The 26,852-nt window shown below is 50.2% G+C and overlaps 1 protein-coding gene across 1 annotated transcript in view; it reads left to right on the forward strand.

Annotated features, from left to right (window-relative positions):
* Positions 1 to 12,934: 12,934 nt before the first annotated feature.
* The window catches only part of RSPO4 (R-spondin 4), a 28,373-nt gene continuing 14,455 nt past the window's right edge, over positions 12,935 to 26,852 (forward strand). The window contains exon 1 of the mRNA XM_045981652.1: positions 12,935 to 13,013. Within this exon, the coding sequence (XP_045837608.1) occupies positions 12,935 to 13,013 (79 nt within the window). The remainder of the gene's footprint in view (positions 13,014 to 26,852) is intronic.

Below are 26,852 nucleotides of genomic sequence, written 5' to 3' on the forward strand. Positions count from 1 at the left end.
CCCAGAGCAATAAGCCAAGAGGGGAAGAAGCTGAGTCTGGCCCCAGACACCCTGGGCTTGAAATGCCCATAGGACCTCCCGTGGAGCCGTCAGATCACAGATGGAGGGAGAACACAGCCCAGACAGACTCAGAAATGCATCAAGGTGTGCAGCAAGGAGCAGGAAGGGCCAGACGAATTTGCAGAGGAGGAAGAAAAAGAGAAAGTGGATTGGGGAGGGCGGCATTCTGAGCTGACACCAGTCAAGGGCTTTACATAGACTCTCAAGCATTGGTGGTGGAGTTATGGGCTTTGTTATCCCCCTTTCAGATGCATTTATATGGGTTTATGTAAATGCCTGGCGAGGTGTGGCCGCAAGTAAAAATTTGTTTAATTAGTTAGTGGATGTTCTTAACCCTATTTTACAGATGGAGTAACAGAGACTCAGAGAGGTGAAGTAAACTTGCTCCTGTTCTGCCCAAACAAGATATCACATTCTGTGTTTCTACTGGGTGTAAGTGTCCCCAAGAACATCTGGAAGGTGTCCAGCAGGGCAGAGTTTGGGGAGAAGAGTGGCTAAGCTACACCTAGGAGCAGGAACTAGAGAGGCCAAGCTTCCAGACAGGGTGGAGAGAGGAGAGCGAAAACACAGCCACTACGGTGTGGGCAGAGCTTCTGAGATGTTCCGTAAGAAGGGAGAAGTGGAACGAAGGCTGGAACAAAGATGGACAGAGAGGACAGACTGCAGGCTGATGGGCCATGGGGGCAGGACTAGGCGGGGCGGGGGCTCTGCGGGGGGGTGTCAGGGCTCACAGGTGGGGTTCAGGCTCACTTAGGACCATGAGCAACCATCCTTCCCTCCACCTCACACCAACAAGGACCAATTAGGGACACGCAGAAAAGAGGAAGTGGGGGCTGGTGGTTGACACCTGAGGCAAGGGCCGCCAGGCATCCTCCACATCCAATCTCCCTTTCTCCTGGGTAATAACATTACCCCTGCCTTTAAGCTGAGCCCATGGCTGCCTGTGGAATATTACATTTCCCAGCCTCCCCTGGGACTGGACATGGCCATGTCCCAACCACACTGGCTAGAATATGGATGTGTTGGGGGCTATCTCAGGCAGCCCTCAAGGAACCATCGGTCTACCACATGAAATGAGTAGATACCATGGAGACTTTCTACCGGCAGCACTACTCACATCTGGGCAGCTAAGGGAGAGAGCTACACCAGCACCTCAATGAAATCATTCCTATCCTGGCTCTCTGTTCTTATACAGAAGCTAGCCACCCAAGTGAGCACAACTTCCTACTGCCCACCCACTGCTGGGGGATGGGGAATGCCTCTCTCCTGGTTCTCCCCCCACCCCTGGGCATTTTCCATAACTGACCCATCATCTATCTGCCTTCCTCCCCAACTCCCAACCAGCCAGACTGTCCCCTCCAGGAGGGCAGGGACATCACCAAACTCACAGCTAAACACGAAGGCCAGCACAGGGCCTGGGGCAAGAGGCCCCACATATGCAGACCAGGTCCTTGCTTTCAGGGACACAGCCAGCAAGACCATAAACCCCATTTTACAGATGGCCAGGAGCTGGGGGCTTCACCACACACTCATAGCACCCCTGGTCGGGAGTTGTTCCTTGGGGCATGAACATACCAGAACTGCCAGCCCACTGGAGGGCGGCTGTTGCCTGGGCTCTGGCCAGCAGGTGACTGGATGGTGAATGCCGAGCTGGTATGTGCAGGGCAGCCACTGAGGGATCTAGAGAAGCTTCAAGGAAGAGACCCGGAAGGTAATACCTTGGCCGGGACCTCTCGGGAGCTGAATCCGTAAGTCTAGAGGGATTGGAGTAGGTAACGGGAGCTGCTGGGAGATGGGGGACTGGTCCTGGGACTCAGGGGCTGAGGAAGCCCAGACTGGTGGTGCCTATTACTTCCTCCTTGGTCCAACATTGGCTGAGCCATTGGAAATAAAGTGGCTAAGGACTCAGTCGGCGGGGGGAGGCTGTGGGTCCGGAGGGTGCTTGGGCTGGGAGGCCAAGGCCAGAGAAGGCGGGCAAGCTGGAAACAGTCAGATCTGTGTCCTCTCAGATCTGCGTCCTTAGGCCTTCTTTTCCCTACCTGTGGAATGGGTTGTTGTGAGGATTAAGGGAAAGAGTGTGAAAGGACCCAGAACTCTAGACTTTCTAATGCCAGCGTCCCATCTTGTCTCTCCCCTGTCCAGTGCCCCTTAGTGGCTGCCGATGGCTTTCAGAGAAGGTCGGAAACTACAGCATGTTTTCCTGGATAAGAAGGACTCCTCCCTATCTGTCCTGAGCCCGGCTCTCTGGCAGATGGGCCCTGCTCCCAACCCTACCACCCCTGCGACTGCTCTGCCTCCCTTCCCACACACCCCTCACTCTCTCTGCTCCAGCCACTCTGCCTACCTTCACTGCCTTGGCCTCAAGTTCATTTCTGCCTCCTGCCCTTTGCCTCTGTGGTTCCCATTGCCTGGAATGCTCTGCCCAGAACTCCACACAGCTTGCTCTCTCACCTCACTCAGATTTCTTCTGTGTCGCCTCTCAGAGCAGCCTTCCCTGCCCCGACCTGGTCCAACTCCAGCTTTCTTCACGGCACTCACCATCACTAAGGTTGCTTTCCACATGGACGTGGTTATGGCTCCTGGTCTCCCCCAGGGCCAGAAGCTCCAGGAAGGCCAGATCTGAATCTAGTGTACCGTTGTTGAGTCCTGGGCATGTGGACCAGCCCTTAGGGAGTATGTGTTCAATGAGTGACTGGTTAAGTCCTGCGAGCTGCTCAGACTTTGGCTCCCGCAGGCACCTTTCCAGCACCTTGTCTGATCTCCCACAACCCCTCCTACGTGCCTGGATTTGAGAAGTCCCCTGACTTTGTTGTGATTTCTCTTTCTCTGTCTCCCCACCAGTCTATAAGGTCCTCGTGTCTTTAACTCTCACTGCTCCCTGGCGCACACTTGGTGCTTGGTTACCACCAATCCATCAATTCTTCAGTTATCAGCCACTAATGGTCAGAATCAAGATGGGGAATATGGGGCAAAAAAACCTAGGGGTCCAGAGGCCCTCACCGCTCTTCAGGTGAAGTAATTTTTCTAACACTGCTCCTGCATGAAATACTTTTTGAAAACATGCTGATAGCTCCCACTGATTAGGCTTTTACTCTGTGCCAAGCAGAGTTCTAAGTGCTTTGCCTAAAGTAACTCATTTAATCCTCCCCTAACTTGATTACCACTCCCATTTCACAGATAAGGAACCAGGCTCAGAGTAGTTCTGCAATTTGCCCAAGGTCACACAGGTAGTAAGTAAGAGAGTGAGACCTGAACCCGGCAGCTTGACTCCGAGTCCACGTGCCACCAGCCTCTGCTGCCTCTCAGCCAACACACAATGCATACACATCATTACAAGGGCTGCAGCTGCTATTAGGCACACCTGCTCAGTGTCAGACTTGGGCTGGATGCTCGGGGGCCGCCTGCTCTTTTGATCTCCAGAGTCCTCCTTGGGTGAGTGGTACTGCGTCCATTTCAAAGGCGAGAAAAGCAAGGCTCAGAGTTAAGGGCCTGTAGCAAGTAAGAAGCTCCGGATCTTGGCTTCTTCCAGAGTGGGGACATCTGGAGGCCTGGACATGGGCTTTTCTCCTCCACCTTTCTGCACTCCGTTCTCTATCTCCGTGCCCCAGGGCCACATCTGTGTCCACGCAGAGCCGAGGCTGACCCCATACCCCTGTCCCCAGTCCACCAGAGACCTGCCTGACCTTTGTTACAAAAACCTTCTCTTTGTCCTTCCCTTCTCTCCTGCAGCTAATGACTGAGAGATCAACTTGATTGTGGACATATTTTGGAAATATTTTCACTGTTTAAAAAAATTTTCCTTTGTTTGAAAGAGAGCTACAGCTCCAACCGCAGGGGGAGGAAAAACCTTACCCCCAGAGGACCAGGGCTGCACATGTAAAACCAGAAACGACTATATTAAGCAATCAAAACTGAAAACCACCCAAACAACGGAACTCCTCAGAGTTCTGGCTTCAGGAGGACATGGGTCTTTGAGGCCGCCCTCCGGATAGGGCTGGGGGCTTTGCAAACATATGAGATGGGGGTCTGGCTTCTGTGAATGGATTATAAATCCTGCTGTGGTGCCTGGACCTTCTCCTGATGGTGATGAGAGAAGTTCTTCTCTCTGTCATTTCCTGAGTGATGGACTAGAGTCTGGGGAAGATGGGCAATTGGGTTCAGATGGCAGATCCAGACTGGGGCTACAGGTGGAGACCCCACTGAGCTAGGGCTCAGTATGGAACCAGTATCATGAGTCAGTATGGAACCAGGAGTATGACTCAGTCTATAACAAGGATCAGAGCTCACAGGGTGCCTGGGTGGCTTAGTTGGTTAAGCGACTGCCTTCAGTTCAGGTCATAATCCTGGAGTCCTGGGATCAAGTCCTGCATCAGGCTCCCTGCTCAGCAGGGAGTCTGCTTCTCCCTCTGACCCTCCCCCTTCTCATGCTCTCTCTCTCATTCTCTCTTTCTCAAATAAATAAATAAAATCTTAAAAAAAAAAAAAAAAGATCAGAGCTCAGTCTACCACAGGGTCAGGCTCAGTCTAAGTTCAAGACCAGAGCTCAGTCTGAAGCTAGAGTCAAGGCATAGCGGGAAACAACATTCAGGGTCTGACTGAAACCAAGATATGGCGAGTCTGGTTCTCAGACCATATCACAAATGGGATCAGAACCCCACCTAGGCCCAGGATTGTATTTGGTCTAGGATCAGGGTCAAGTTTCAGTGTGTGATGAATGACCAGGACTCAGTCTACTATGAGTCAGGGTTCTATGTGTAACCAGGATCAGGATGCATCTTGGGTTTTCAAACCCCCCAAAAAAGAAACTCCTGAGACCACAGGTGAGTCTGTTCACCTTCTAGGCCTCAGTTTCCTCTTCTGTGAGCTGGGGATAATTATAACCCCCATCCTGAATACTTCCATAGTTCAATGTCAAGTCAAACGAAATAGCAGATGTCAGCAATCCCTGCAAACTGCAGGGTGTCGGGCAGATGTTTATATAAACACCCCAGGAGAAACCCCAAGGAAGGATCATGGAAAAGTCCAAATGTCACTAAGCCTCCTACTCCACCTTCTATCCTAGTTTCTCTTCCGCCCTGTAAAACTAATAATAGCTAACAGTTACACAGCATGGCCTTGGCTTGGGCACTGTTCTCTAAGCTTTATGTATACTTAATTTAATCTTCAAACAAGCCTATGGAGTAGGAACGGACTTTATCCCTATTTTCAGATGGGGAAACTGAGGCAGAGATAGGTTAAGTACTTTGCTTAAAGTCACACTTAATATGTAGAAAATCTCTGATTTAAACCTAGGCGCTTTTTTTTTTCATTTTATTTATTTTTTCAGCGCAACAGTATTCCTTCTTTTTGCACAACACCCAGTGCTCCATGCAAAACGTGCCCTCCCCATCACCCACCACCTGTTCCCCCAACCTCCCACCCCTGACCCTTCAAAACCCTCAGGTGGCCCCAACCTCCCACCCCTGACCCTTCAAAACCCTCAGGTTGTTTTTCAGAGTCCATAGTCTCTTATGGTTCGCCTCCCCTCCCCAATGTCCATAAACCTAGGCTTTTTGGCTCTCAAGTTCATGCTGAGTGTAGGCACTGGGCATGGGGGATGAGTCTGGGGGAGTCTTCCTGGAACAGACAGACAGGGGTGAGAGGTGCAAGTCAGCAGCAGGCCCAGCAATGACCCGTGGCCTCCAGCAGCTGCCCTTCCCCAGGAGGCCATCTCTTAGAAGACCCCACTCCCACCAGGGGACATAAAAGGCTGGGGGAGGAGTTGGCGGGTGGCATTAAGGCATCTCTTTAAACTTGTTTGTTTATGGAAAGAAATTTCAGGCCAGCTGCTGAAAACCTGTATTTTATGGGTAATTTTTCAATTTATTTCACACTGGCATTAAAAACAACAACCCAACCCACCACGGAGGCTGTGATTCCACCAGGGTTGGCGAAGGAGGGGCAACTGGCCTAAAGCAGCTCCTTTGTTTGCCTGAACAACCCAGGGACCAGGCTGTTTTCCCTCCCTTGGGAAAAACCAGATGAAGTGAAGAATCAGGACAGGATGAGGTAGAGGTTCTGGTTTAACAGGAGAACAAGATGAAGTTCAGCAGAGGAATGTAGAAGATTCAGTGCTGGTCTTTTGTATGAGGGGAAACTGAGACACAGATAATGAATATTACTAGTGAGAACTTATTCTGGATTAGACATTGTTTTTACCTGCACTAGCCCATGCAAGGTCATGAAGATTAAGATACTGTCTTTGGGGTTGCTGTGAGGCAAACACTGAGACAAAGATTGGAGTTCAAGAAGTTTATTTGGGAATTGATCCTGGGAAATGCAGGGCTGGGAATAAATTGTGAAACAGGGTGGGAGGCCAGCCCATGAAGGACAGGACATCAAGACAGGTACCACTGAGACATCTGGAGCTCTCTACGCTGCTGGAGAGTTCTGGAAAAGAGCATAAAACAAGCCTAGGCTATCCCATCTGTCGAAGGAGGGAGTTGGGGTAATTGTCCATCATTGGTTATCACCACGCTACCACTGAGTCCATCCTCAAGGTTTTCTTTTTTCTTTTATCCAATTATTGTATTGTTCAGTTTTATACTTTCAATTTGGCTCTTTTTAAAATAACTTTTTTTTTCTTTGTTGAGATTTTCTATGTTTTCATTCATTTCAGAAGAATTTATAATTTCTTGCCAGAGCACTTTTTGGATGGTTGCTTTAAAGTCCTTGTCAGATGATCCCAACATCTGAATCATCCTGGTTTCAGCATTAGTGGATTGTCTTTTCTCATTCAAACTGTGGTTTGAGCTAGCATATTAGGCAACTTCAGGCCCTATTTAAGTCTTTTATTTTGGCTGGCAGTCTCACTTTTTAGGTGTAGCATGTAGGTTCTTATATACTTTTGGAGGCTGGAGTTACAATGACCATTTAGTTTCCAGAACGCTTGCATTTCTATTCTGGTGTGCTTTGTACTTCTGGTTCTACTGGGGTTTGTATTAGCTTGATATCCAAACCAGACAAAGATAGTACAAACATTATATACAGGTCAATGTTTTTCATGAATATAGATGTGAAAGTCCTTAATAAAATATTATCAAGTAGAATTAAGCAAAATATATAAAGAATCCTACACCATGGCTAAATGGGGTTTATTCTAAGGAGGGAAGGCTAGTTCAGTATTCAAAAATCAATCAATGCACTACATCAACAGGCTAAAGAAGAAAAATCACGTGATTATATCAATAATGGATGCAAAAAAATTTTTTTGACAAAATTCAACACCCATTCCTGATTGAAAGCTCTCAGAAAAATAGCAATAGAGAGGAAATTTCCAAATCCCAAAAAACCCTACAGCCAGCATCGTATTTAATGATGAAAGACTGAATGCTTTCTCACTAAGGTTGGGAACAACGCAAGGATCTCTTCTCCCATCACACGTATTCACTACAGTGCTAGAAGTTCTAGCCAATACAATAAAGAAGGAAAAGGCAATAAAAGGATCATAAATCAGAATGAAAGAAAGAATACTATCCCTATTTGCAGGTGACATGTTATCTTTGTTGGAAAACCCTAGAAATGTGCAAAAATACTTCTAAAACTAGCAAGTTCAGCAAGGTGTCAGGGCGCAAGATCAATACATAAAAATCAGTTGTATTTCTGTAAACTAGGGATGAACACATGGGGCAACAAAATTGAAAATACAATACAATTTACAATCCTTTTTAAAAAGGAAAGAAAGGGGCACCTGAGTGGCTCAGTGGGTTAAAGCCTCTGCCTTCAACTCAGGTCATGATCCCAGGGTCCTGGGATCGAGCCCCGCATCGGGCCCTCTGCTCATCAGGAAGCCTGCTTCCTCCTCGCTCTCTGCCTGCCTTTCTGCTACTTGTGATCTCTGTCTGTCAAATAAATAAATAAAATCTTTAAAATAAAAAAATAAAAATAAAAAGGAAAGAAAAATTCTTAGGTGCAAATCAAATAAAGAGTTTAGGACTTGAAAATGGCAAAACACTGATTCTTTAAAAAATCGAAGAAGACGGGGCGCCTGGGTGGCTCAGTGGGTTAAGCCGCTGCCTTCGGCTCAGGTCATGATCTCAGGGTCCTGGGATCGAGTCCCGCATTGGGCTCTCTGCTCAGCAGGGAGCCTGCTTCCCTCTCTCTCTCTCTGCCTGACTCTCTGCCTACTTGTGATCTCTCTCTGTCAAATAAATAAAAAATCTTAAAAAAAAAAAACTGAAGAAGACATAAATAAATGGAGAGATATACCATGTTCATGGGTGGAAGACTCAATATTGTCAAGATGTTAATTCTCCCCAAATTGATATACATATTTAATGCAGTTCTTATAAAATTCCCAGCAAGCCTTTTTGTAAGTATAGGCAAAATTATTATAAAATTTATATTGAAAGGCAAAAGAACCAGTATAGCTAAAACTGAAGAAAGGATAAGGTGGATGAGATCAGATTACCCAAATTCAAGATTTCAGTAATCAGGACAGTGAGGTATTGGCAGACAGAACAACACATAGTCTGCAGAACAGAATAGATAACCTAGAAACAGATTCACACAAATATGCCCAATTAATTTTTGACAAAGGAGCAAAAGCAATTCAGTGAAATAGGACAGCCTTTTCAACAAATCATACTGGATCACTTGAACATCCACAGGCAAAAAATGAACCTTGATGTAGACCTCATTCTTTATGCAAAAATCCACTCAAAATGGATTGTGAACTTAAACATAAAAAGATATAACTTCTAGGAAAAAGATAGAAGAAAATCTTTGAGACTTGAGACTAGGCAGATGTTCTTTGATTTGACACCAAAAGAATAATCCATAAAAGGAAAAATTGACAAGGTGAACCTTATCAAAATTGGATACCTTTGCTCTGTGAAAGATGCTGGAAAGAAGATGAAGGGACAAATTATAGACTAGGAGAAAATACTAGCAAATCACATATCCAACAAAGGACTTCTGTATGGAATAAAGAACTCTTAAAATGCAACAGTAAAACTAAAAAATTCCAATCAGAAAGTGCAAAAGACCTAGCGATTCACAGACCTGTACCCCTGGGGCCAATAATACATTATATGTTTATTAAAAAATTAAAAAATTATTTAAAAAAAGAAAGTGCAAAAGACATGCACAGACATTTTGCTAAAGACGATATATAGAAACTTGTAGACAAACATCCATAGTAGCCTTGTACTTAATAACCAAAAACTGGAAGTTATCTACATGTCTTTCAAAGAATGAATGGCTAAAGAAGCTCTAGTACATTCATACCTTGGAATATTACTCAGCATTAAAATGCAACTGTTTTTCTTCTAAAGATTTTATTTATTTATTTATTTTCCAGAGAGATAGAGAATGAGAACACAAGCAGGGGGAAGGGCAGGCAGAGGGAGAAGCAGGCTCCACCCTGAGCAGGGAGCCCAGAGCCCAACGTAGGGCTCGATCCCAGGACCCTGAGATGATGACCTGAGTTGAAGGCAGATACTTAACCGACTGAGCCACCCAGGTGCCCCTAAAATGCAACTGTTAATCATGCAAAACTTGGAAAAACTCAAGAAATTCAGCTGAATAAAGAAAGCCAATCTCAAAAGGACACCTACTACAAGATTCCATTATATAACATTTGTGTAACAACATAATTGTAGAAACGGGGAACAGATTGGTGGTTGTTAGGGGTTAAGGTATAAAGGAGAGAGTGGATGGAGTCAAAAAGGGGTAACAAGGGAGTTTTTTGCCAGTGCAGTTGAGTATCTTGATGTGGTGGTGGTTACACAAAGCTGTACATGAGATAAAATTCCATCCCAGGGAACTCTGCAATCCCTGGCAAACTGGGACAACTGGTCACTCTAGCGGAGACATCCTGCAGCCCTTGCAGCCCCAAGAAAAATGTTGGCCTTCACCTGGAAGAAAATCCAGGTCCTCTGGCTGCTTAGGAAAAAGAACATGTAGTGGTCAGAACCAACACAGCAAGAACTACTGCCTCTTTAAGGCAAGAATGAGAGTGGTCCAGTGTGATAGAATGGCCCAATGTTCACCAAACTCTTTTGGTTTTCTTCCTGAGCACGTGGCTAGACTGCGTTTCCCAGCCACCCTTGCAGGTAGGTGTGGCTATGTGACTGAATTCTGGCCCGTGGGAGGTGGGAGGACATTGGTACCCCCCATAGACGATCTTCCATGCCTTGCCCCATCCACAGCAAGCTTTAAGCCATGTACTGAGAGCAGAGCACAAGCTGGAAGGAACCTGAGTCCCAGCTGTCCATGCAGGGGAAGGATTTGCTGAGCCAGAACACCCAATAGGACTGTCATGTGCTGTAGCCATTATACCACTCTCATCCATTTGTGACAGTGTCTGTGATTCCTTAACTGACGCTCCTAGTGTGCACACCTCCTGGGATGCCACTGGCCTTGATGTCCTCTCTGGATGCTTGTCTTGGGGGTGACCAGATGGGAGGCTAAGATTCCCAGACAGTCCCCTATAGCTACAGAGACCCCGAAACCCTCTGTACATCTCAGAGCCGAGTAGAGGTCTGAGTTCTGGCTCACAGAATCTGAGAAATAGCGGATTCTGAAAGGATTGTAAGACTCTCAGAAAACACAAAAACCCATCTGTGCCACTGAACAGGGGAAAGTGAGCCCAAGATAGCAGGAGGTGCCTGAGGTCCTACAGTGAATCAGTGGGTGAGTGAGCCCTCATTCATCCATTCCTTTATTCATTCCACACATTTTTATTAAGCACTTTCTGTGTAAAGCATACAGATAATATAGAAGATTCCTGCCCTCGTAAAACTTACAAACAAGCCAACTGCAAACACAAACAGCACTATGTACTTGGTATTATGGAGAATAAAGCAAAGTAAGGGGATAAAGGAAATATTCGGCTTTATCTGGAGCGGTCAGAGTGGTCCTCTTTGAGGAGGTAACCTTGAGCGAAGACAGGCCCTGAAGATATCTCAGGAAGGATTTTCCAGACAGCGGGAACAGCAAAAAGCCCTCCTGAGGGCTCACAGCAGAATCTGATAGAGAGGAGGCTGGGCAGCTGGAGCACAGTGAGTGGGAAGAAAAGGACTGAGAGGCTACAGCCTGCAGAGCTGGGTGTCTGTCCAATAGCCATGGCCTTGGCACGCACCACCACCCCCATCCCTGCCACCGTGCGCATCGCTCTTCCTCAGCCCTGCTCACCCCAGGGCTATCCTGCTCTGGACTCTGGAGACTTCAGGACTGGGGGTGGTTGGATAGGGGCTGACTTTCCAACTTCCTCCTCCAGATCTTCTAGGGTTACCTCATTTCTCCCCGTACCTGAATTCCATGTAGAAACCAGGAGACTCCTCCATCCAGAGAGCTCATCCGTTCATTCATCCTACAACGTCCAGTGTGGCCCAGGGCTCCAGGGACCCAGATATGACCTCATCTCTGGCCTCCCAAGAGATGACAATGTAGAGTAAGGGACAGAGACATCAATAGTTACCACCTAGGGCCAAGCTGTGATAAAGAGATCGTGGGAGCCCAAAGAAAGAACTGAACCTGGCCTGAGAATCCAGGAAGGCTTCCCGGATGAGGGGCATATCCAGGGCAGGGTCCTGAATGAGTCAGCGAAGAAAGGGGATGGGATGTGTAGGCCGATATTTCATGGAGAGGCCACACAGGAATGGCTCAGAGGGGTGGAGAGCCTGGAGGCGTGGAGGGTCTGGGACTCACTGAGGATGGAGAGAAGGGGCTGAAGGGGAAAAGCCACACACATAGGAAAAGGAAAGGACAGTTGTTCAGCAAAAGACTGTCCAAGCTAAGCTCCACTGTGTCCTGAGTAGTGACCCAGAGGGTAGGTGCTGGACACAGACAGGGCGCTGACCTGCTGTGTGTGGCCTTGGGCAAGTCACTGGCCTCTCTGAGCTTCTTTCCTCCCTGTAAAGAGCTGATCAGAGTAGACCCTCACTGGGTGACTCTGAAGATGATATTATGTGTAAAGTGCTTAGCACAACCCCAAGCACACAGGCATCAAAAATGATAGTTACCATTATAATTAATAATAATTAATAATTATTATTGGTACTGGTTAAGGTGGGGAGTGTGACCGGAGGCAGGAGTGCACTGTCTGCTGGGTAGGTGGAGGGATCCGGCTGTAAAAGGGTTAAAACGGCCCGAGCTGCTCCCCATCCAGTAGATAAGGTTGGAGGAAACACAATCCACTGAATTTATGAGGTGCCGGTCACTTGGCATCAAAGATTAGGGGCTCCCCGCAGGCCGCGCAGGAAACATGCAGGGTCTGTGACCATAAGGGGCCCGGGACTCTCTTGAAAGAACAAGGTAGAGCAGAGAGGGTGCACACCAGACGGTCAGGCCTCAGGGTACGGGACTGTGAGACACAGAGAAAACAAGAGGAAGTGCAGGAGTGGCCCCGAAGGGCCAGGTGCAGGAGCCTGGAGCGACAGAGGAGGGAGAAAATCGGAGGCAGTCGGGGAGTGGGGTGTCGGGAGGTGCCGAGAGCGCCGGGATGGGGGTCACTGGGCGGTCGCGCGTTTGTACCTGCGTCTGGCCGGCCGGCGGCGGGTCTGTGAGTGGGGCAGTGCAGGGGGCGGAACGACGCCAGACCGCTGACTACCGGACCGACCGACCTCCGGACCCCCGCCGGGCGACCCCCGCCCCCTGCCGCTCGCGCCTTCCAAGCGGATTAACGCGCCGCCCCGCGCGCCGGCTCCTCCCAGCCAGGGCAGTGTCCCGGCCCAGAAGACGCCCTCACTCGACCTGGCTGCCGGCCCCTGGGCGGACGGCGCGTGCCTGGCGGCGGGACTACCCCTCGCCCCGCGGATGTGCCCGCGCGCCGGGAACAGCCATCAGGCCTCCGGGGAAAGCCCCGCGCGCCCGCCCAGACCAGGCTGCCCAGATGCGGGCGCCACTCTGCCTGTTGCTGCTCCTCGCCCACACCGTGGACATGCTCCCAGCGAGCCGAAGGAAGAAGCAAGGTACGAGGGGCAGTGGGCTGGTGGCAGGGCACGCACGGCGGGGCAAACTGGGCGATGGCCCTTGGAACATCAGCATGGTGTCCCGGCACCATGGGCCACTCACACCTCCAATGGCCCACTTTACAGACAGGGAGACTGAGGCCCGGGGCACCTGTCTAGCAAGCTGGTTTGCTCTCCAAGGAAGGAAGGGGCTGGTAGGGCTCTCTCACTGACCCACTCCCTATAGTAGCAGCATTGCTGAGAAGGAGGGTGGCTCTGTGCAGAGACAGGAGGCCCCAGGTGCCAGGTCAGAGGACATTGGGACTAAGGGACAGAATTAGTGGCTTAGAAGCCATGCCAAGAATCCATGCTGAATGGAGAGAAAACATATACAGTGTTGGGCTGGGAGTCCAGATGGCCCAGTCTTAGGCCCATCATTGACCCTGACTCACCTTGTCACCTTCAGGGCAGCGGTATTCCTTCGTGGGCCCCCTTTGGCAAGGATATGAGCTTTAGGAATTCAGGGAGACCTGAGACCAGAATTCAAGTCCATTTGTTCTGAGATGACCCAGTGGAAGCCCCAGAGTCCCCCCAGTTTTTCCATCTTGACCTCCTGGGAACATTCGGAAGGTAAACCAAGGTCAAACTAGAAATGTACCTGGGGCGCATAGGGGCCCCTGGCTCCCTCAGGGTCCTATGTCACAGTCGCTCACTGTGAGAGTCAGAATGTCCTCAAGAGGTGCGTTTGAGGTCATTGCTGCAGAGTGGAGGTCGGCAGAGCCCACCCGGCTGAGAAGGATGAGCAGGGGAGCAAGTCTCCTGAGCTGGTATCAGTCTGAGAGGCAACCTTGGAATCCCAGCCACTGTGCCAAGGTTTTCTCTCATTAAGGGAATTCCTACCACTTCCTTATGACAGCTGGGTGTCAAGGCTCTACAGGTTAGGGAACTTTGCTAAGCTGTCCTGCAAGGTCTGAAAAAGGCTACATGGGAATAAGAAAGAGAGTCTGCCTTCTAGAAGCTTCTAGTCCATTTGAGAGAAAAGCCCTGCACGGACACAGTCACTCCTGGAGTGGAGCAGGAAGCAGAGAGGGACTTTGGGAAAATGGGGAGGTGGGATTGGGTGGGGGTGACCAACCCAAAGGGCTCTCATCCCTGGTGTGACTGGATGGAGGTACCCAGGGGTCTGAGCAGTGGGTGGGCTTCAGGGGATCTGGGGCAGGTTTGGGACTTTGTGGGAATGTTCCTCTGTGAATGGCCCTTGGACAGTGTCTTCCCCAGTGACCAGCTGAGTGACCTTGGGGAAGTCACATTGCCTCTCTGAGCCTGGGTTTACCCATCCGACAGTCTTTTAGAATATCTCTGAGATTTTTCTCAGTTTTAGAACATACCGAAGAAATAAAAATAAAAACTTTCTCCTCATTGACTCCCCTTTAACAAAAGGAATGATAATCTGGAACATTGGACTCCCGGGCAGATGTGGGCAAGACTGGATGTGTATATTTGTTAAGTGAGTAGCCAAGTACACGGGCTCCTAGGGGCACTCGTCGGTACCAGTCATCTTCATTTCCTGTGTGTGGTGTCCCTGACTACTCACAACAGCCTCACAGGAGTGGAGGGGAGGGCGGGCAGGGTGATGCTTATGATCTGGATGAGGATTCAGAGAGGGAAACTGATTTGTCCAAGGTTGCACAGTGGGTAAGTAGCAACGCAGGCTGGAATCCCACTGTGTCTGTCAGGATGGCTCCTGAGCTGTGTTGGCCTTCACTTCCTCCTTCCCAGAGCCTCCATTTCCCCATCTGAAGAGGAGTTGGTTGGGGAGATCTTTAAGATGCTTCACAGCTCTAAAAAGACCCACCCCCAGCCCCCCCCGCCCCCCACACACAGATTAAAGAAAAAGAAAACTTCCACTCCCTCTCCGCATCCCCAGTTGCTCGGTGAAGAGGTTGGACACGGCTGCTCCCGATGCTGCCCCTGTTTGGAAAAGGGGCTCTTGGCGCCCCTCCCCACAGTAATTGATGTCTTGTGTATAGGACATAAACATGCTCCCTCCAGCATCTCCTGAGAAAGGCTTGTAGCTCTACTCATCAGTCAGGTGCAAAGGAGAGAGCCTTGGATTTCACTCCCACCCCGGGGCCCCTTTGCCCCCAGATGGTGGACTCCCATGCTCCTGCCAACACTCTCAGTTTCCCCATTGGCTCTGGGTGGGGGGATGGAGGGGTAGGAAAACCCTTCCTATAGCATATTCGGCAAGTGGTCTTAGGAGTTCTGGCCAAATAGGTTTGAGAAATGCTGGGTTTAGCAGATTTCTCCACCGCAGGACTTATCAGAGCATTCATGGTGAAGAAGTGAGGCTAGACAGCAGGACGTTTCCCAAACTAATTATGCAGCAGAGGGCCATTTTTCATGACACAGCTGCTTGGAAAACTCTACACGACATCCCTGAGGGTCCTAGCGGCTTTGATATTTTGCTGTCGCTGTAGAAGGAGACTGTATCCCGAAGGCATCTAGGCCCTGGCCATGCTCCATGCTTCCATCCTTTCACCTGTTCATTCAGCAACCGCTACAGGGTGGCCTCCGTGCCAGGCGCTGTGCTGGAAAGCTTGGAGACACCAAGGTCTAAAGACCTGGGGCCTGCCCTTAAGCAGCTGCCACGGTGGAGGGATACCCCTTCCCTGACTTCCCCAACCTCCCCTCCATCCCCGAGTCCTGGGCCTCAGTCTTCAGCCTGCTCTGCAAGGCCCAGCAGCTGCCCAGCCCAAGCTGCCACCCGCAGGGCCTGGCACCCGCAGACCCACGCTTCCTCAAGCCTGGCGTCACTGTTTTCCGACGAAACCCAATTTTTCTGTTTCTTTCCTTCTTTTTTTCTTTAATTTTTCTGTTTCTAAGACAAGAAAGAATGAAAAAAAAAAGCTTGAGAAAGGTTCTTGGATCTCAAGTGTCTGTTACAAAACAACATGTTCATTAATTAAGTGTAAATGAATCAGAACCAGATGGAAACATTTCTCTTGAGACATGCTGGGGTGTCCCGGCAATGGGACAGTCAGGGAGCATGAGGGAGCTCTGGTCTGCACCCCCAAACCCTGATACAGAGCTTCATTTAGGCAACAAGAAAAAGGCAGGCTGTGACCCAGTAGGTGCTTTGTAAAGATTCTACCACTTCTCCCTCCCATTTGACAGCAGGCTGGGGTGCTCTCTGGATCGAGGGGAAGGGGCTTTCATGTGGGTTGAGTCTCACTTCTGCCCTTGTCCCCTCAGTGAGTCTCTTTTTCTTCATCTATAAAAAGACTGCGGCAGCAGCTCCCTTGGGTGGGGTGAGTGCAATCATTCTTTATAAATTGCGAAGTCCCGCCTGGACCTCGGGGCAGGCAGCACTGTCCCACTGTCCCCTGTGTGTAGCAGGGATGCTGAGACCCAGCAAGCAGGTGCCTGAGGCAGTGGCAGAGATGGGGAAGGACCCTGGCTTCTTGTCTGCAGGGCTGGGCCGGGGCCGCATGGGCCCAGAACAAGGGGCATCTCCCTCACTGCTGGCCTCCAGGTGACACCAGGTAAAGACGCCCGTCAGAGGCAGCTCTGGAAGGGAAACAGCTGCTAAAGGATGGAGTAAGGGGTGTTACCCATACCCAGAGGGCTCAGGAAAGGCACTGCATGTCACTAGAAAGCTACCAGCAGAATGCAAGTCATTTTTGCCCCTTTGGGCCTGGGTTTCTTCATAAAATAGGTCTGCTTGAGAAAAGGAAAGCAGTATGTTTGGCACTCAGCAAACTTATCTCTGATCCCATGCCCTCTCGCTCTGCGGCCAGTTCTGGAGCCAAACTTGGGCTTGAAGGAGATGCTGCTTTCATCTCACACACCCCTCCATCCTTGGGGGAACCCACCTCCCTCTGCAGGGATGGGAACCACCCAGTCCCCACCCAGTCACCAAAGGAGAGCCTTGAGGCCACTTAGTGAGGGCTGGCCATGTGCCAGGAGCTCTGCACCGTGGGAATCCTCATTATCACACTACCTGGTGGACACCCATTTCCCAGACAAGGGAACTGAGGCTCAGAAAGTCCGCTGACCTGTCCAGGAACATTGGGGCCATGGACCCAGCATCTTGGAGGCTCCAGAGCCTGTGCGTAGAAATATACATGGGTCCTGTTGATGACTTGCCAGGGACTGCAAGGATGATGGCATCTGAGAGGGGCCTCATCGCAGGGATTTTGTCAGGAGAGGTGGGAGCAGGGACAGGGCTGGGGACTCCAGCAGGAGGAAGGGAGGGTCTGGTCAAGTGGAAAAGGCCAAAGGGGTTGTGTGGCCAGAGGAAGAAAGGTCCAACTGCAGACAGGGTGAGAATCCAGTCACAGAGGGGCCTTGGATGCCATTGGCATGTCTCCTTTATCCCAAAGAAATACTCCCTGAGCCCCTCCTCCAGGCCAGGCTCTGGTCTAGGTGTTGACAAGGACGGTAGAGATGTGCTCCGCCATCCCCGGCTATCAGAGGGCTTGTTGTCTCCTTGAGATGTCAATTACAGACCCATCAGGAAGACTGACACAGACAGGACCCAACTGCTCCTCAACATAGCCTTCAGTGGCAGGTTGTGGGTGTTCCTGGTCTCAGCTGAGCCATCTGACACTCTACAAGGGGACATTGCTTGGCTAAGGTGACCTTACCCGTTTTCTTCTCCTGCATCTTTGTGTCGGTCAATCAGTTCACTGTTTATTCACCCATTTTTCCGTCTAGTGAGAAAACGGACTCTGGTATGAATGCACAGTTTTCAAACTGAGGTTTGCAACCCATCAGCAGATCAGGGAATTAATTTAGTAAGTACAGCTGAACAGTGAATGAAGTGGAGTATAGTGCAGCCTAACAGAACACGACAGTGTAGGATAGAAGGGGGGAGGTCAGCAAACTTTCTTTGTAGAGGGGCAGATAGTAAATACTTCCGGCTTTGCGGGCCACAAATGCCATGTCCCATACTCTTCTTTGTTGCCGTTGTTGGAAACCCTTCTCAGTTCACAAGCCATATGAAGAGGCTAAGGCCCAGATTTGGTCCAGAGGCTAGAGGTAGCTAACCTCCTTTTTAGAAAATATCAGAACGTATTGCAAGTATTAAGATTAAATATTACTTTGAGACGTATGTTTCCATTTACATGTAGAGGTGAGTGTGTGTACGAGGAAGTGAATGTGCATGCTCGTGTGTGTGCACATAGATGGGTGTGAGAGCATGTGAGTATTTGTACTGATGTGTGTTTTCTGCATGTTGTGTGTGAACTGATATAATATGGGAATTTTTACCGCCGTCAAGGAAGTGTGGAGGCTGTCGGATCAGCTGAGCTCAATACAGTCCTTGTAAAACTCTCAGAGACAAGTTCCAGGAGGTCCCTGTATCACAGATGGAGACATTAAGGCCCTATGGGTCCCGGAACAGAGGGCCTGTGAACCCAGGGAGCCCAGCTGTGGAGTTTCACCTGCGACACCAGATTGCCCCAATGAACAGCGATGGTCCCTGACACATTGTGCAAGCTGTATGCTTATTTTTGGTTGACTTGAATTTGGTGGCCTTGTCCTTCTCAAGGCATGTGGCTTGTAGCCCCAGCAGACGGCGCAATCAGTCAGAGCTCTAAGTATCAGACACCCCTGAGCAGCCGGTGGGCCCCAGACATTGTGGGGACCTTTCGCACTGATCCTGCCGGGCCTGCGTGGTTGCTCCCTCTGCCCTTCCAGAAAAGGAAGGCTGGTTCGGAGAGGGGACCTGGTTTGTCCCAGGTCACGCAGGAACAAGATGTGTGGCCTGGGTCTTCCAGGTTCCAGACCCACAGGAGCAAATCCTGTCTACTACAGACTTCTCTGGAAAACCCATGCAACACCATGACCCGCCCTGTGGTTCACACAGCACTTTATACTTTGCGGAAGGGTTCCACTTTCCTTTTTTATAGAATAATGGAATGCTAGGGCTGAAAAGGCCAGTTGAGACCTTTGAGACCAAGACTTGTGTGAATGGAGGTTCAAGCAGGGCAGCACCTCACCCCACCCCCACCCCCCGGGACCCGGCGCCCATCACCACAGGAGGCCAGCCTGGGCTTGGGAGCCTCCAACGGGCCCCTGGAGTGACCTGTGTGCCCCACAGGCTCTGTGGCTTGGCTGTGTGCTTCCATGAGCAGGAGCTGGCTGAGGCCCTGGGCCAGACTGGAGCCATCACGGTCTTGAGGCCCGTCCTTCCCTTAGAACGGCGGACTATGGACCCTGGCCAGACACGGGAGGCCCTAAGCATGGTGGATACCCAGGACCAGGCCCCTCACCTGCATTTCCACACACGTGCATGTTCCTAAAAACATACATTTTTTTTCTTTAAAAATACTGAACTTTCGCTGGCATCCAAGGTTTTTAAAAGTCTGTTTTTGATTTGGTTTTACTCTTGAACGTTTACTCTATGCCAGATGATGTTACCTGTTATTTTATTTTATTTAGCAACATCAGGCACTGTTCTAAATACTTTATATGTATGAACTGGTTAAATTTTCTTAATAAACCTATGAGGCGGGTCCTATTATTATCCCCATTCTACAGATGAGAAGACTGAGGCACAGAGAGGTTAAGTAACTTGCCCAAGGTCACACAGCCCAGGTTCAAATCCTGCCTGGTCTCAGAGCCCGAGCTCTACTGAGCTCAGTTGCCTCCCAGCCTTACTTAATCCTCATAGGTTGCTGTGAGGACTATTATCCATATTTTACAGCAGAGGAAACTGATTTAAGAGAAGGGGGCATTAGTTGAAGAGTATGAAATTGCCATTTTTATAGGTCAAAACAGCCCAAATATTAGCAGTTTCATATGCTTCAGTCCACTAGCTTGGCAAAGTGAGTTTGGCAAAACCAGGATTTAAACCCAGGCAATTAATTCCAAAGGAGGGTGCATAACCACCCCACCAGGCCTTCTCCCAGTTTAGCCACAGAATAGGCCAGGAGGTGGTGTGACCCTATTTATTCTACAGAGGAGGCCCTCCAAGCTCCGAGAGGGCAATTGACTTGCCAAGGGCACAGAACCAGGACGGGGAGAGGTTGAGATGTGCCTCCAGGTCTCCCTGGGCTGGAGCCTCCTTTCTTGGCCTGTGCAGCCGGCGGTGCTCTTCAGACAAACGCCTTTAGCCCCAACCCGGGGGATCCCTCCAGGTCCCACAGGGAATGATCTGGTTCCCATCACGGGTGGGTGAAGCCCTGCTTTTGGGCACGGCTGCTGCAGGCTGGGCCACCACCGCCTGCCCTGGGATGATTTCTTGGAATCACACCACATGATTCACAGGGGCCCCGTCTCTGTGGTCCCCGCTGGGGGACCCAGTCGGCCACTATGGTGGGGGTTCTGTTTCACCAGCTCAAAAAAAAGGCATTCCCGAGCCTGGGGGACCCAGACCACATGGGGAAAACCACTCCCTTTTGCGAGAAGCCTCCACTTTCCCTGAAGCCCAACAGCGGTGCCCACATCCGCAGGGGTGGAGACTCGCAGAGAAGGAATGTCACAGCTGCCCTTCCGGAGCCTGCCTTGGTGTTGGCACGGGGGCGTGACTGCCTCTAGCAAGCCCCAGATGAGGAGGGGGTGGCCAGCAGGCTGTCACGAAGGCCATGGACTCTGCCACTCACTAGCTGAGTGACCTTGGGCATGTCATCTCTCCCTTCTGTGCCTCCGTTGGCTGACTCGCAAAAGACATTTCTAGCAAATAGGGGGAGATCTCAAGAGTTCCAGGGCCAGGCGGGGATGGTGGGATTTGGGCTGTGACACGCCTGGGCTGAGCTCCCATCTCCGCTCCTGCCGTGCTTGGGTGAACATACTCCATTCCTGAATCTCAGTGTCATCTGTCAGTACCCTGGGAACGATCAGAGCATCTATATCATATGGTTGTCTTGAGGATCAAGATTATGCATGTACCCCACCTGAGAGATAGTAGGTGTTCAATTAATGGTGGTAACCGTCATCGCTGTGGGAGGTTGGCTTTTGCTGGCATCCGGAACATTCCAGCCTGATGTCAGACCTGTCCCTGCCTGTGTTTGGAAGTCCTCAGGAGCCCAGATTCAGAGGGTAGAGTGGTCCTAATTGCTGTGTGACTGTGACACAGGATTACCCTCCCTGAGCCTCTGTTCACTCCTCTATGAAACCGGCCCTCAGAGGACAGCAGTGAGGAAGGAAGTTTGTGTGTGGTACGTGTTTGTGGTGCTGACGTGTTTTAAACATATAAATGATGTGATGGCTGTTTGTGGATGAGGCCATCGTGGGGCCTGACGTCTTATCCTCTGTCCACAGCAGGCTGGAAAAACCCAGTCAAATGCTGTCTTTTGAACATGTTTTCCCTTCCTCCTCCCCCCTACCCCCCTTCTGGCAGGCATTTGAGTCAATCAGTCTCCTTAATTCATAGCATATTATCAGTACCGGGTCGTGTAAAAGCCTGCTCCTGTTTTGTATTTTATTTTCCTTTCTTTCTTTTCTAAATTGTTACGAATTGCCAACTTCTCATTTTATTCTTAAATTTGTTTCACTTACTTAAAAGTCTTTCTTTTTTACTTTATGTAAACCCTGCCATTTTGTTTTTTAGGTTTTCATTATTAGTAGTTGTATGTCTAATTGTAATTAAAAATAATTTTAATGCATTAAATTTACATTATAGATGCAGTTTTAGTTTTACTCTTTTGTTTTTCTAAAATTTTTATTGTTTTAACTTTAAAATGCTATTTCTTTTCTATTTTTGTCAATTTTAATTATTTTTACCTGATTTTCATTCCCCTTTCCATTTTTAAAAATTTTTAATATATTTTATTTTTATTTTGCCCACTTTTTTATTGTGTTTCCTGAATTTTTCTTGTCAATTTATAGGACTTCCTTGTGTTACTTACATATTGACCCCCTGTTGGTTTTGACCTAGAAAATATTTTTCTTCAGCCTGACACCCATCTGGTAACTTTGTATGTCCTTTAGAGAATAGAAATCTCTACTTGGGATACTGTTCACGTGATCAAATCTCATATGAGCTTTTTGGGGGTGGGGGTTTTCTTCTGCCTTATAGTCTGGGCTTTTTGATCTTAGAAAATGTCCTTATAAGGGACCCCGGAAGGGCTCAGTCAGTGGAGCGTGCGACTCTTGATCCCGGGGTTGTGAGTTCAAGCCCTACACGGGGCATAGAAATGACTTAAAATCTTGAAAAAAGAAAGAAAGAAAGTGTCCATATAAGAGGTCTCAGTAGAATGGTGTGAGCCCCTGGTTCTCCATCCTTCCAGCGGACCACCCTTCCTGTGAGCCGTGCTTCCTTGACAATGCGGACAGTCCTGGTACAGCAGCCCAAGGCCCCTCCCAGAAACATTTCTGGAAGTCTCAAAGGCAGGTAGTGCTTCTCTGTTCACTCTTGTCTTTGAATGTCCTCTCCATCACTGCGTTCCAGCCGGCACCTGCTGTTAGCCCTTGGGGGCCCTGGACTGAGGGAGGTGGTGGGTCCCCTTCCTTCGTATGAGGAGGAAAGATGGTAGCTGGAGTTCCTGTCCCGTGGAGATGGGGAAGTTGGCTGGCAGGGCATCCCAGGGGGGCTCAGAGTCCTTGCCATGGGCTGAGCAGCCCCATCCCGAGGCTGCCGCTATCCCAGGGCTGCTTTGGCTGCAAGGTCACGGTTTGTGGATCATCTGATCTCCTGCATCCACACCCTACACACCCACCACCACCACAGAAGAAAGAATACAAGCACCCAGGACATTTGTGTGCAAAGCTGGCTACCCTGAAGATCCTCCCTTCTTCCTGGAGTCAGTCTCCCCCCGTCTGTCCTCATGAACAGCTCAGAGCCCCCTGTGGTTGACCTTGGGCCCTAAGGGACATATGACTTTCAAGGGCTTTCGTCTGCTTTTGGAGAGCCACGAGGCAGGAGTCCACAGGGAGTGGCCAACAGGCCATCCGGGAGGCCATCCAGGAGGTGGGACCCCCAGCAGTCCAGAGCCTGGGCTCAGGTTTGACTCCACCCACCTCCTCACTGTGAGCTCATGGGTCTACCGCTTTACCTCACAGAGCCTCAGTTTCCTCCTCCGTGAAAATGGGGCATGTGTAACCCCAGACTTGCAGAGCTGTGGTGCGTGTGAAAGATCGAACACAAGGACCAGGGTGAGAGGCTCAACCAACATGAGCCGGGCTCTGCACACTCTCAGCCCTGGTCCCTTCGAGCACGTGCCAGAACTCACAGTGACCAGCCCCTCTGGCTCCACGCTACCCGACTTGGTTCCAGACCTTTGTTCTGGTTTTAACTGGGCAAGAAGGATGGTTCCATTTTGCGGATGAGGAAACTGAGGCCCACTGACGTGGCTGTTAAATTTTCAGGCCTCTGCAAGCCCAGGTTTCTCTGACCGCCTGGGTTTCAGTTTGGCAGGGACGGTGCCTCGGGGCCGGGAGAGGGTTAGAGCCAAGATCATGAACCTCCCCATTTCCTTGTGCTCCTGCTACCCCTGCCACATGCTGTGCCTGTTTCCTCTTCTTCCATTCAGTCCCTCCCTGCTGGCGTCATACCATTTACTGAGCACCACTATGGGCCAGGTTGGGTGCGTTACAACCTTAGGAGATAGGTACCCATTTTACAGAAGGGAAAAATGGGACCCAGATGGGGGAAGTCAGTTACCCAGGTTCCCACCGCCCTCACAGAGTCCGGGTTGGAATCCCAGCTGGGGCTCCAAAGAGCTCCTTTTCACTGTGCCAGGAATTGGTTAGCTAAAACCCGGGACAGAGCATAAGGCAAAGTCTGGCTCCCGCTTGGTGACTGCTTTTGTCATATACGCAAGGCACACAGCCAGGTGCTCTGTGGGTTATCACCCCTCTTTACCCTCCAGACAAACCTTGCGTAGCATCATTCTGTTTTGCAGGGGAGACAATGAGGCTCAGAGAGGTTAAAGGGCCTTCCCAGGTCAAGGTGGCAAAGCCCTGGGTGTGTGACCTGGGTTCCCACCTCCCCAGTGCTGTCTCCCCTCTCCCCATTTCCCACTGCCGGGCAGCTGGTCTGGGGGCCTGGCCCAGGCAGATGGCCACTGTGACTCACCGCCTGTTCTCAACTTGGAGCCCAACTTAGGAAGTCACTGTGGTGGAGCCTCAGGTCCACGGCAGGGAGCACAACTGGAGGGCAAGGCTGCTTCAAAACCAGAAGGGACCCAGGACAGGGACCTGGTCCTGGTGGTCTGTGGAAGTCAAGAACAACAGCAGCGCAAGGAGGCCCAACCAGGAGTGATGGCAAGGGGAAGTGGAAGCAATTTGGCATTTACGGGGAGGCCGTGGGGTATATCCTGTCCTGGGATTCTCAGACTAGGTCTCTTTAGATCTGAGGCTGGGTAGCGGATCTGTAAGCCCTTACATGTGCCACACCAGGACTGGGCCACTTACCTTGTAGTAGCCCACGGGCAGAGCTTGTCTGTCCCCCCGCCTGCTTCCACAGCTGCCAGCCTCATCCAGACCACCTGGATGACCATGGCCCCTCCCCCTCAGCACCTGCTGGAGCACAGGCAGGCCCTCACCTGCTTCTAGGAAGATCCAGCACCATGCAAACCACTTCTGAGCCCATGCACCTGGGCTGGCCCATCCACCTGTCCGACCTCACCTGCCATGTCTCTCCCCTGACCACTGCCCTCTTCCAAAACAAGCTCTTTCCAGCCTCTGGCCCTCCGTGCTTGCTGGTCCCTATGCAGGAATACCTCTCCTAACTTTCGTTCACTCTTGGTCACTCCCACAAATAATCACTCTCTCCTTCCAGCTGCACACTTCATGAGGGGAAGACCCTATTGTTCACTGATGTGCCACTGCCTAGAACAGTGCCTGGCACAGAGAGGAAGGTCTCTGATAGGAGGGAACACATTTTCCACTGAGTGGATGATTGTCTCCATTTTACAAGTGCGCAGACTGAGGTTAAATATCTCAGGAAGTAAGCTTGGAGCTGGAATTTGAGAGCAAGGTTGTCTGATCCCAAACCTCGGGATGTGTATCCATCAGGATGAAATGCCATTTCCATGGCCTTTCGGTCCCCTCTAAACCATGAGTGATTCTCTTGCCACTCCAGCTGGGTTTAAGGAGATGGGGAAGTGCTCAGCCCTGCCCCAGCCCCTGTGGGACAGTTTTTTGGGGATCCTTTTGAGAAATCCATTTACACAAGCTGCGGAGGCAGGGGGTGGGGGGGAGGATAGGGGATGCAAAGATAATTGCCCCCTCCCCACCCTAAGCCCTGGAGCCAGCTATCAGGCCCCAGTTTCATACTCATGAGGCAGCTCTCTTTAAAACACTGTGGCAGGGATGGGGAGGACTCAGAGACCGTTTCCACCCTTTGTCACCAATTTTGGCACTGCAAGATAAGTCCTGTTCATTCATTCATTCAACAAACATTTACAGAGCACCCTTATAGCCAGCGGGGTGCCTGGCGCTGGGAGGAGAGCTGAAAAAGACAGAGAGCTTGGGAAATTTACCTTTCAACTAGAACCATGTTGTGCATCTTGCTAAAAGTTTCAGCGGGTCTGGGATTTGTCTTTTGATTTTTGTCTAATAAATCAAATGAAAGCAAATGAGAAGGATTTTTTTGTTGTTGTTGTTTCTTGTTTTCACCCTTATGTTCCTGGAGGTTAGAAAAGGGTCTCGCACATGGCGGGTATTCAAGAAATACCTGCCCAATGGGGTGGATAGATCATGAATATTGGACCCTTTCGCACAGTGGGTTTTGACAGATGGAGAAACTGAGGCTCAGAGACAGGGAGGACCTTGCCCGAGGGTCCAAAGGTCTGGGACAAGAGTCCACATCTGGGGCTCTCTCCCTTTGCTGGGATTTGAGAGGGGAAGGGAGCCTGTGAGAAGAGGCCAGACCCACAGTCAGATCTGTGAAGACGCTTAGTCCATGCCTGGATGCCCCACTGGATTCCTGGTTCTGTCACCCCTCAGAGCCTCCTGGTCCCCAGGGCGCTGCCTGAGAGGAGCTGGGGCTGTCCCTGAACATTGACAGGGTTTGGCATGAGGACTAGCCCTGCCTTTTAGACCTGGTCACCTTCCCTGATGCTTACTGGCAGTGGGGCCCCAGGATTTTTCTGTGCTGAGCACCGATCATATACCCAACGCTTCCTTGGGCTTAATTTAATGAGGCGAGGAGGGTATTTATGTTGGGCCTGTTCTGAGGGCTAGAGTCTCCCTAATGCTTAATAAAAAACCACCAGTTCTTAAGACCACCTGGCTTTAAACCTCAGCTTGCCACTTATCAGCTGTGTGATCCTGGGCAACTTACCTACCTTCTCTGTGTCTTAACTTCTTTGTTTTAAGAGGACACCTCATAGGGTTGTTGTGACAGAGCCCTGCCACGTAGGAGCTCCACACTGCTCACACCTACCGTCTGCTAGATTCTATTCTAATCGTGTCACACGCCAATGAACTGCACCTTCACAACAACATAAGAAGACAGGTAGTATCCCATTTTACAGATGAGGAAACTGAGGCTCACAGAGGTTAGGTTGAGGCTTGAACCCAGCCTATCTCCAGCCAGGGCTGCTAACGGCTCTGCCGCCCCTCCTCCTGCCATTGGCACTGTGGGCCTTTGGGCTTGAAGGTCATTCGAGATGCTCCAAGCCCTGAGGGGCTGCCTCCAGAAGTGGGGGATGGGAATGAAAAGGATCAGGCTCGAGATCCTCGCCCTCACACCCAGCCAGGTTTCAGCCAAAGCAGCTCCATCCTTACCTGCCCTATTAACTCAGCACCCATATCCCATCTCATTATGGGAAAAAGAAGACTTCCATGGCCGAAAATATTTTAAAAGTCCTTTATCAAGACCGATCCTTTGTTTTCCTGCTGGGGAAACTGAGGCATGAGGCGATGAGGAACTCTGTCAAGATCACACAAGGAGTCTGAGTACACCCC

This window comes from Meles meles, chromosome 16 (genome assembly GCF_922984935.1).
Source record: "Meles meles chromosome 16, mMelMel3.1 paternal haplotype, whole genome shotgun sequence".
NCBI lineage: Eukaryota > Metazoa > Chordata > Mammalia > Carnivora > Mustelidae > Meles > Meles meles.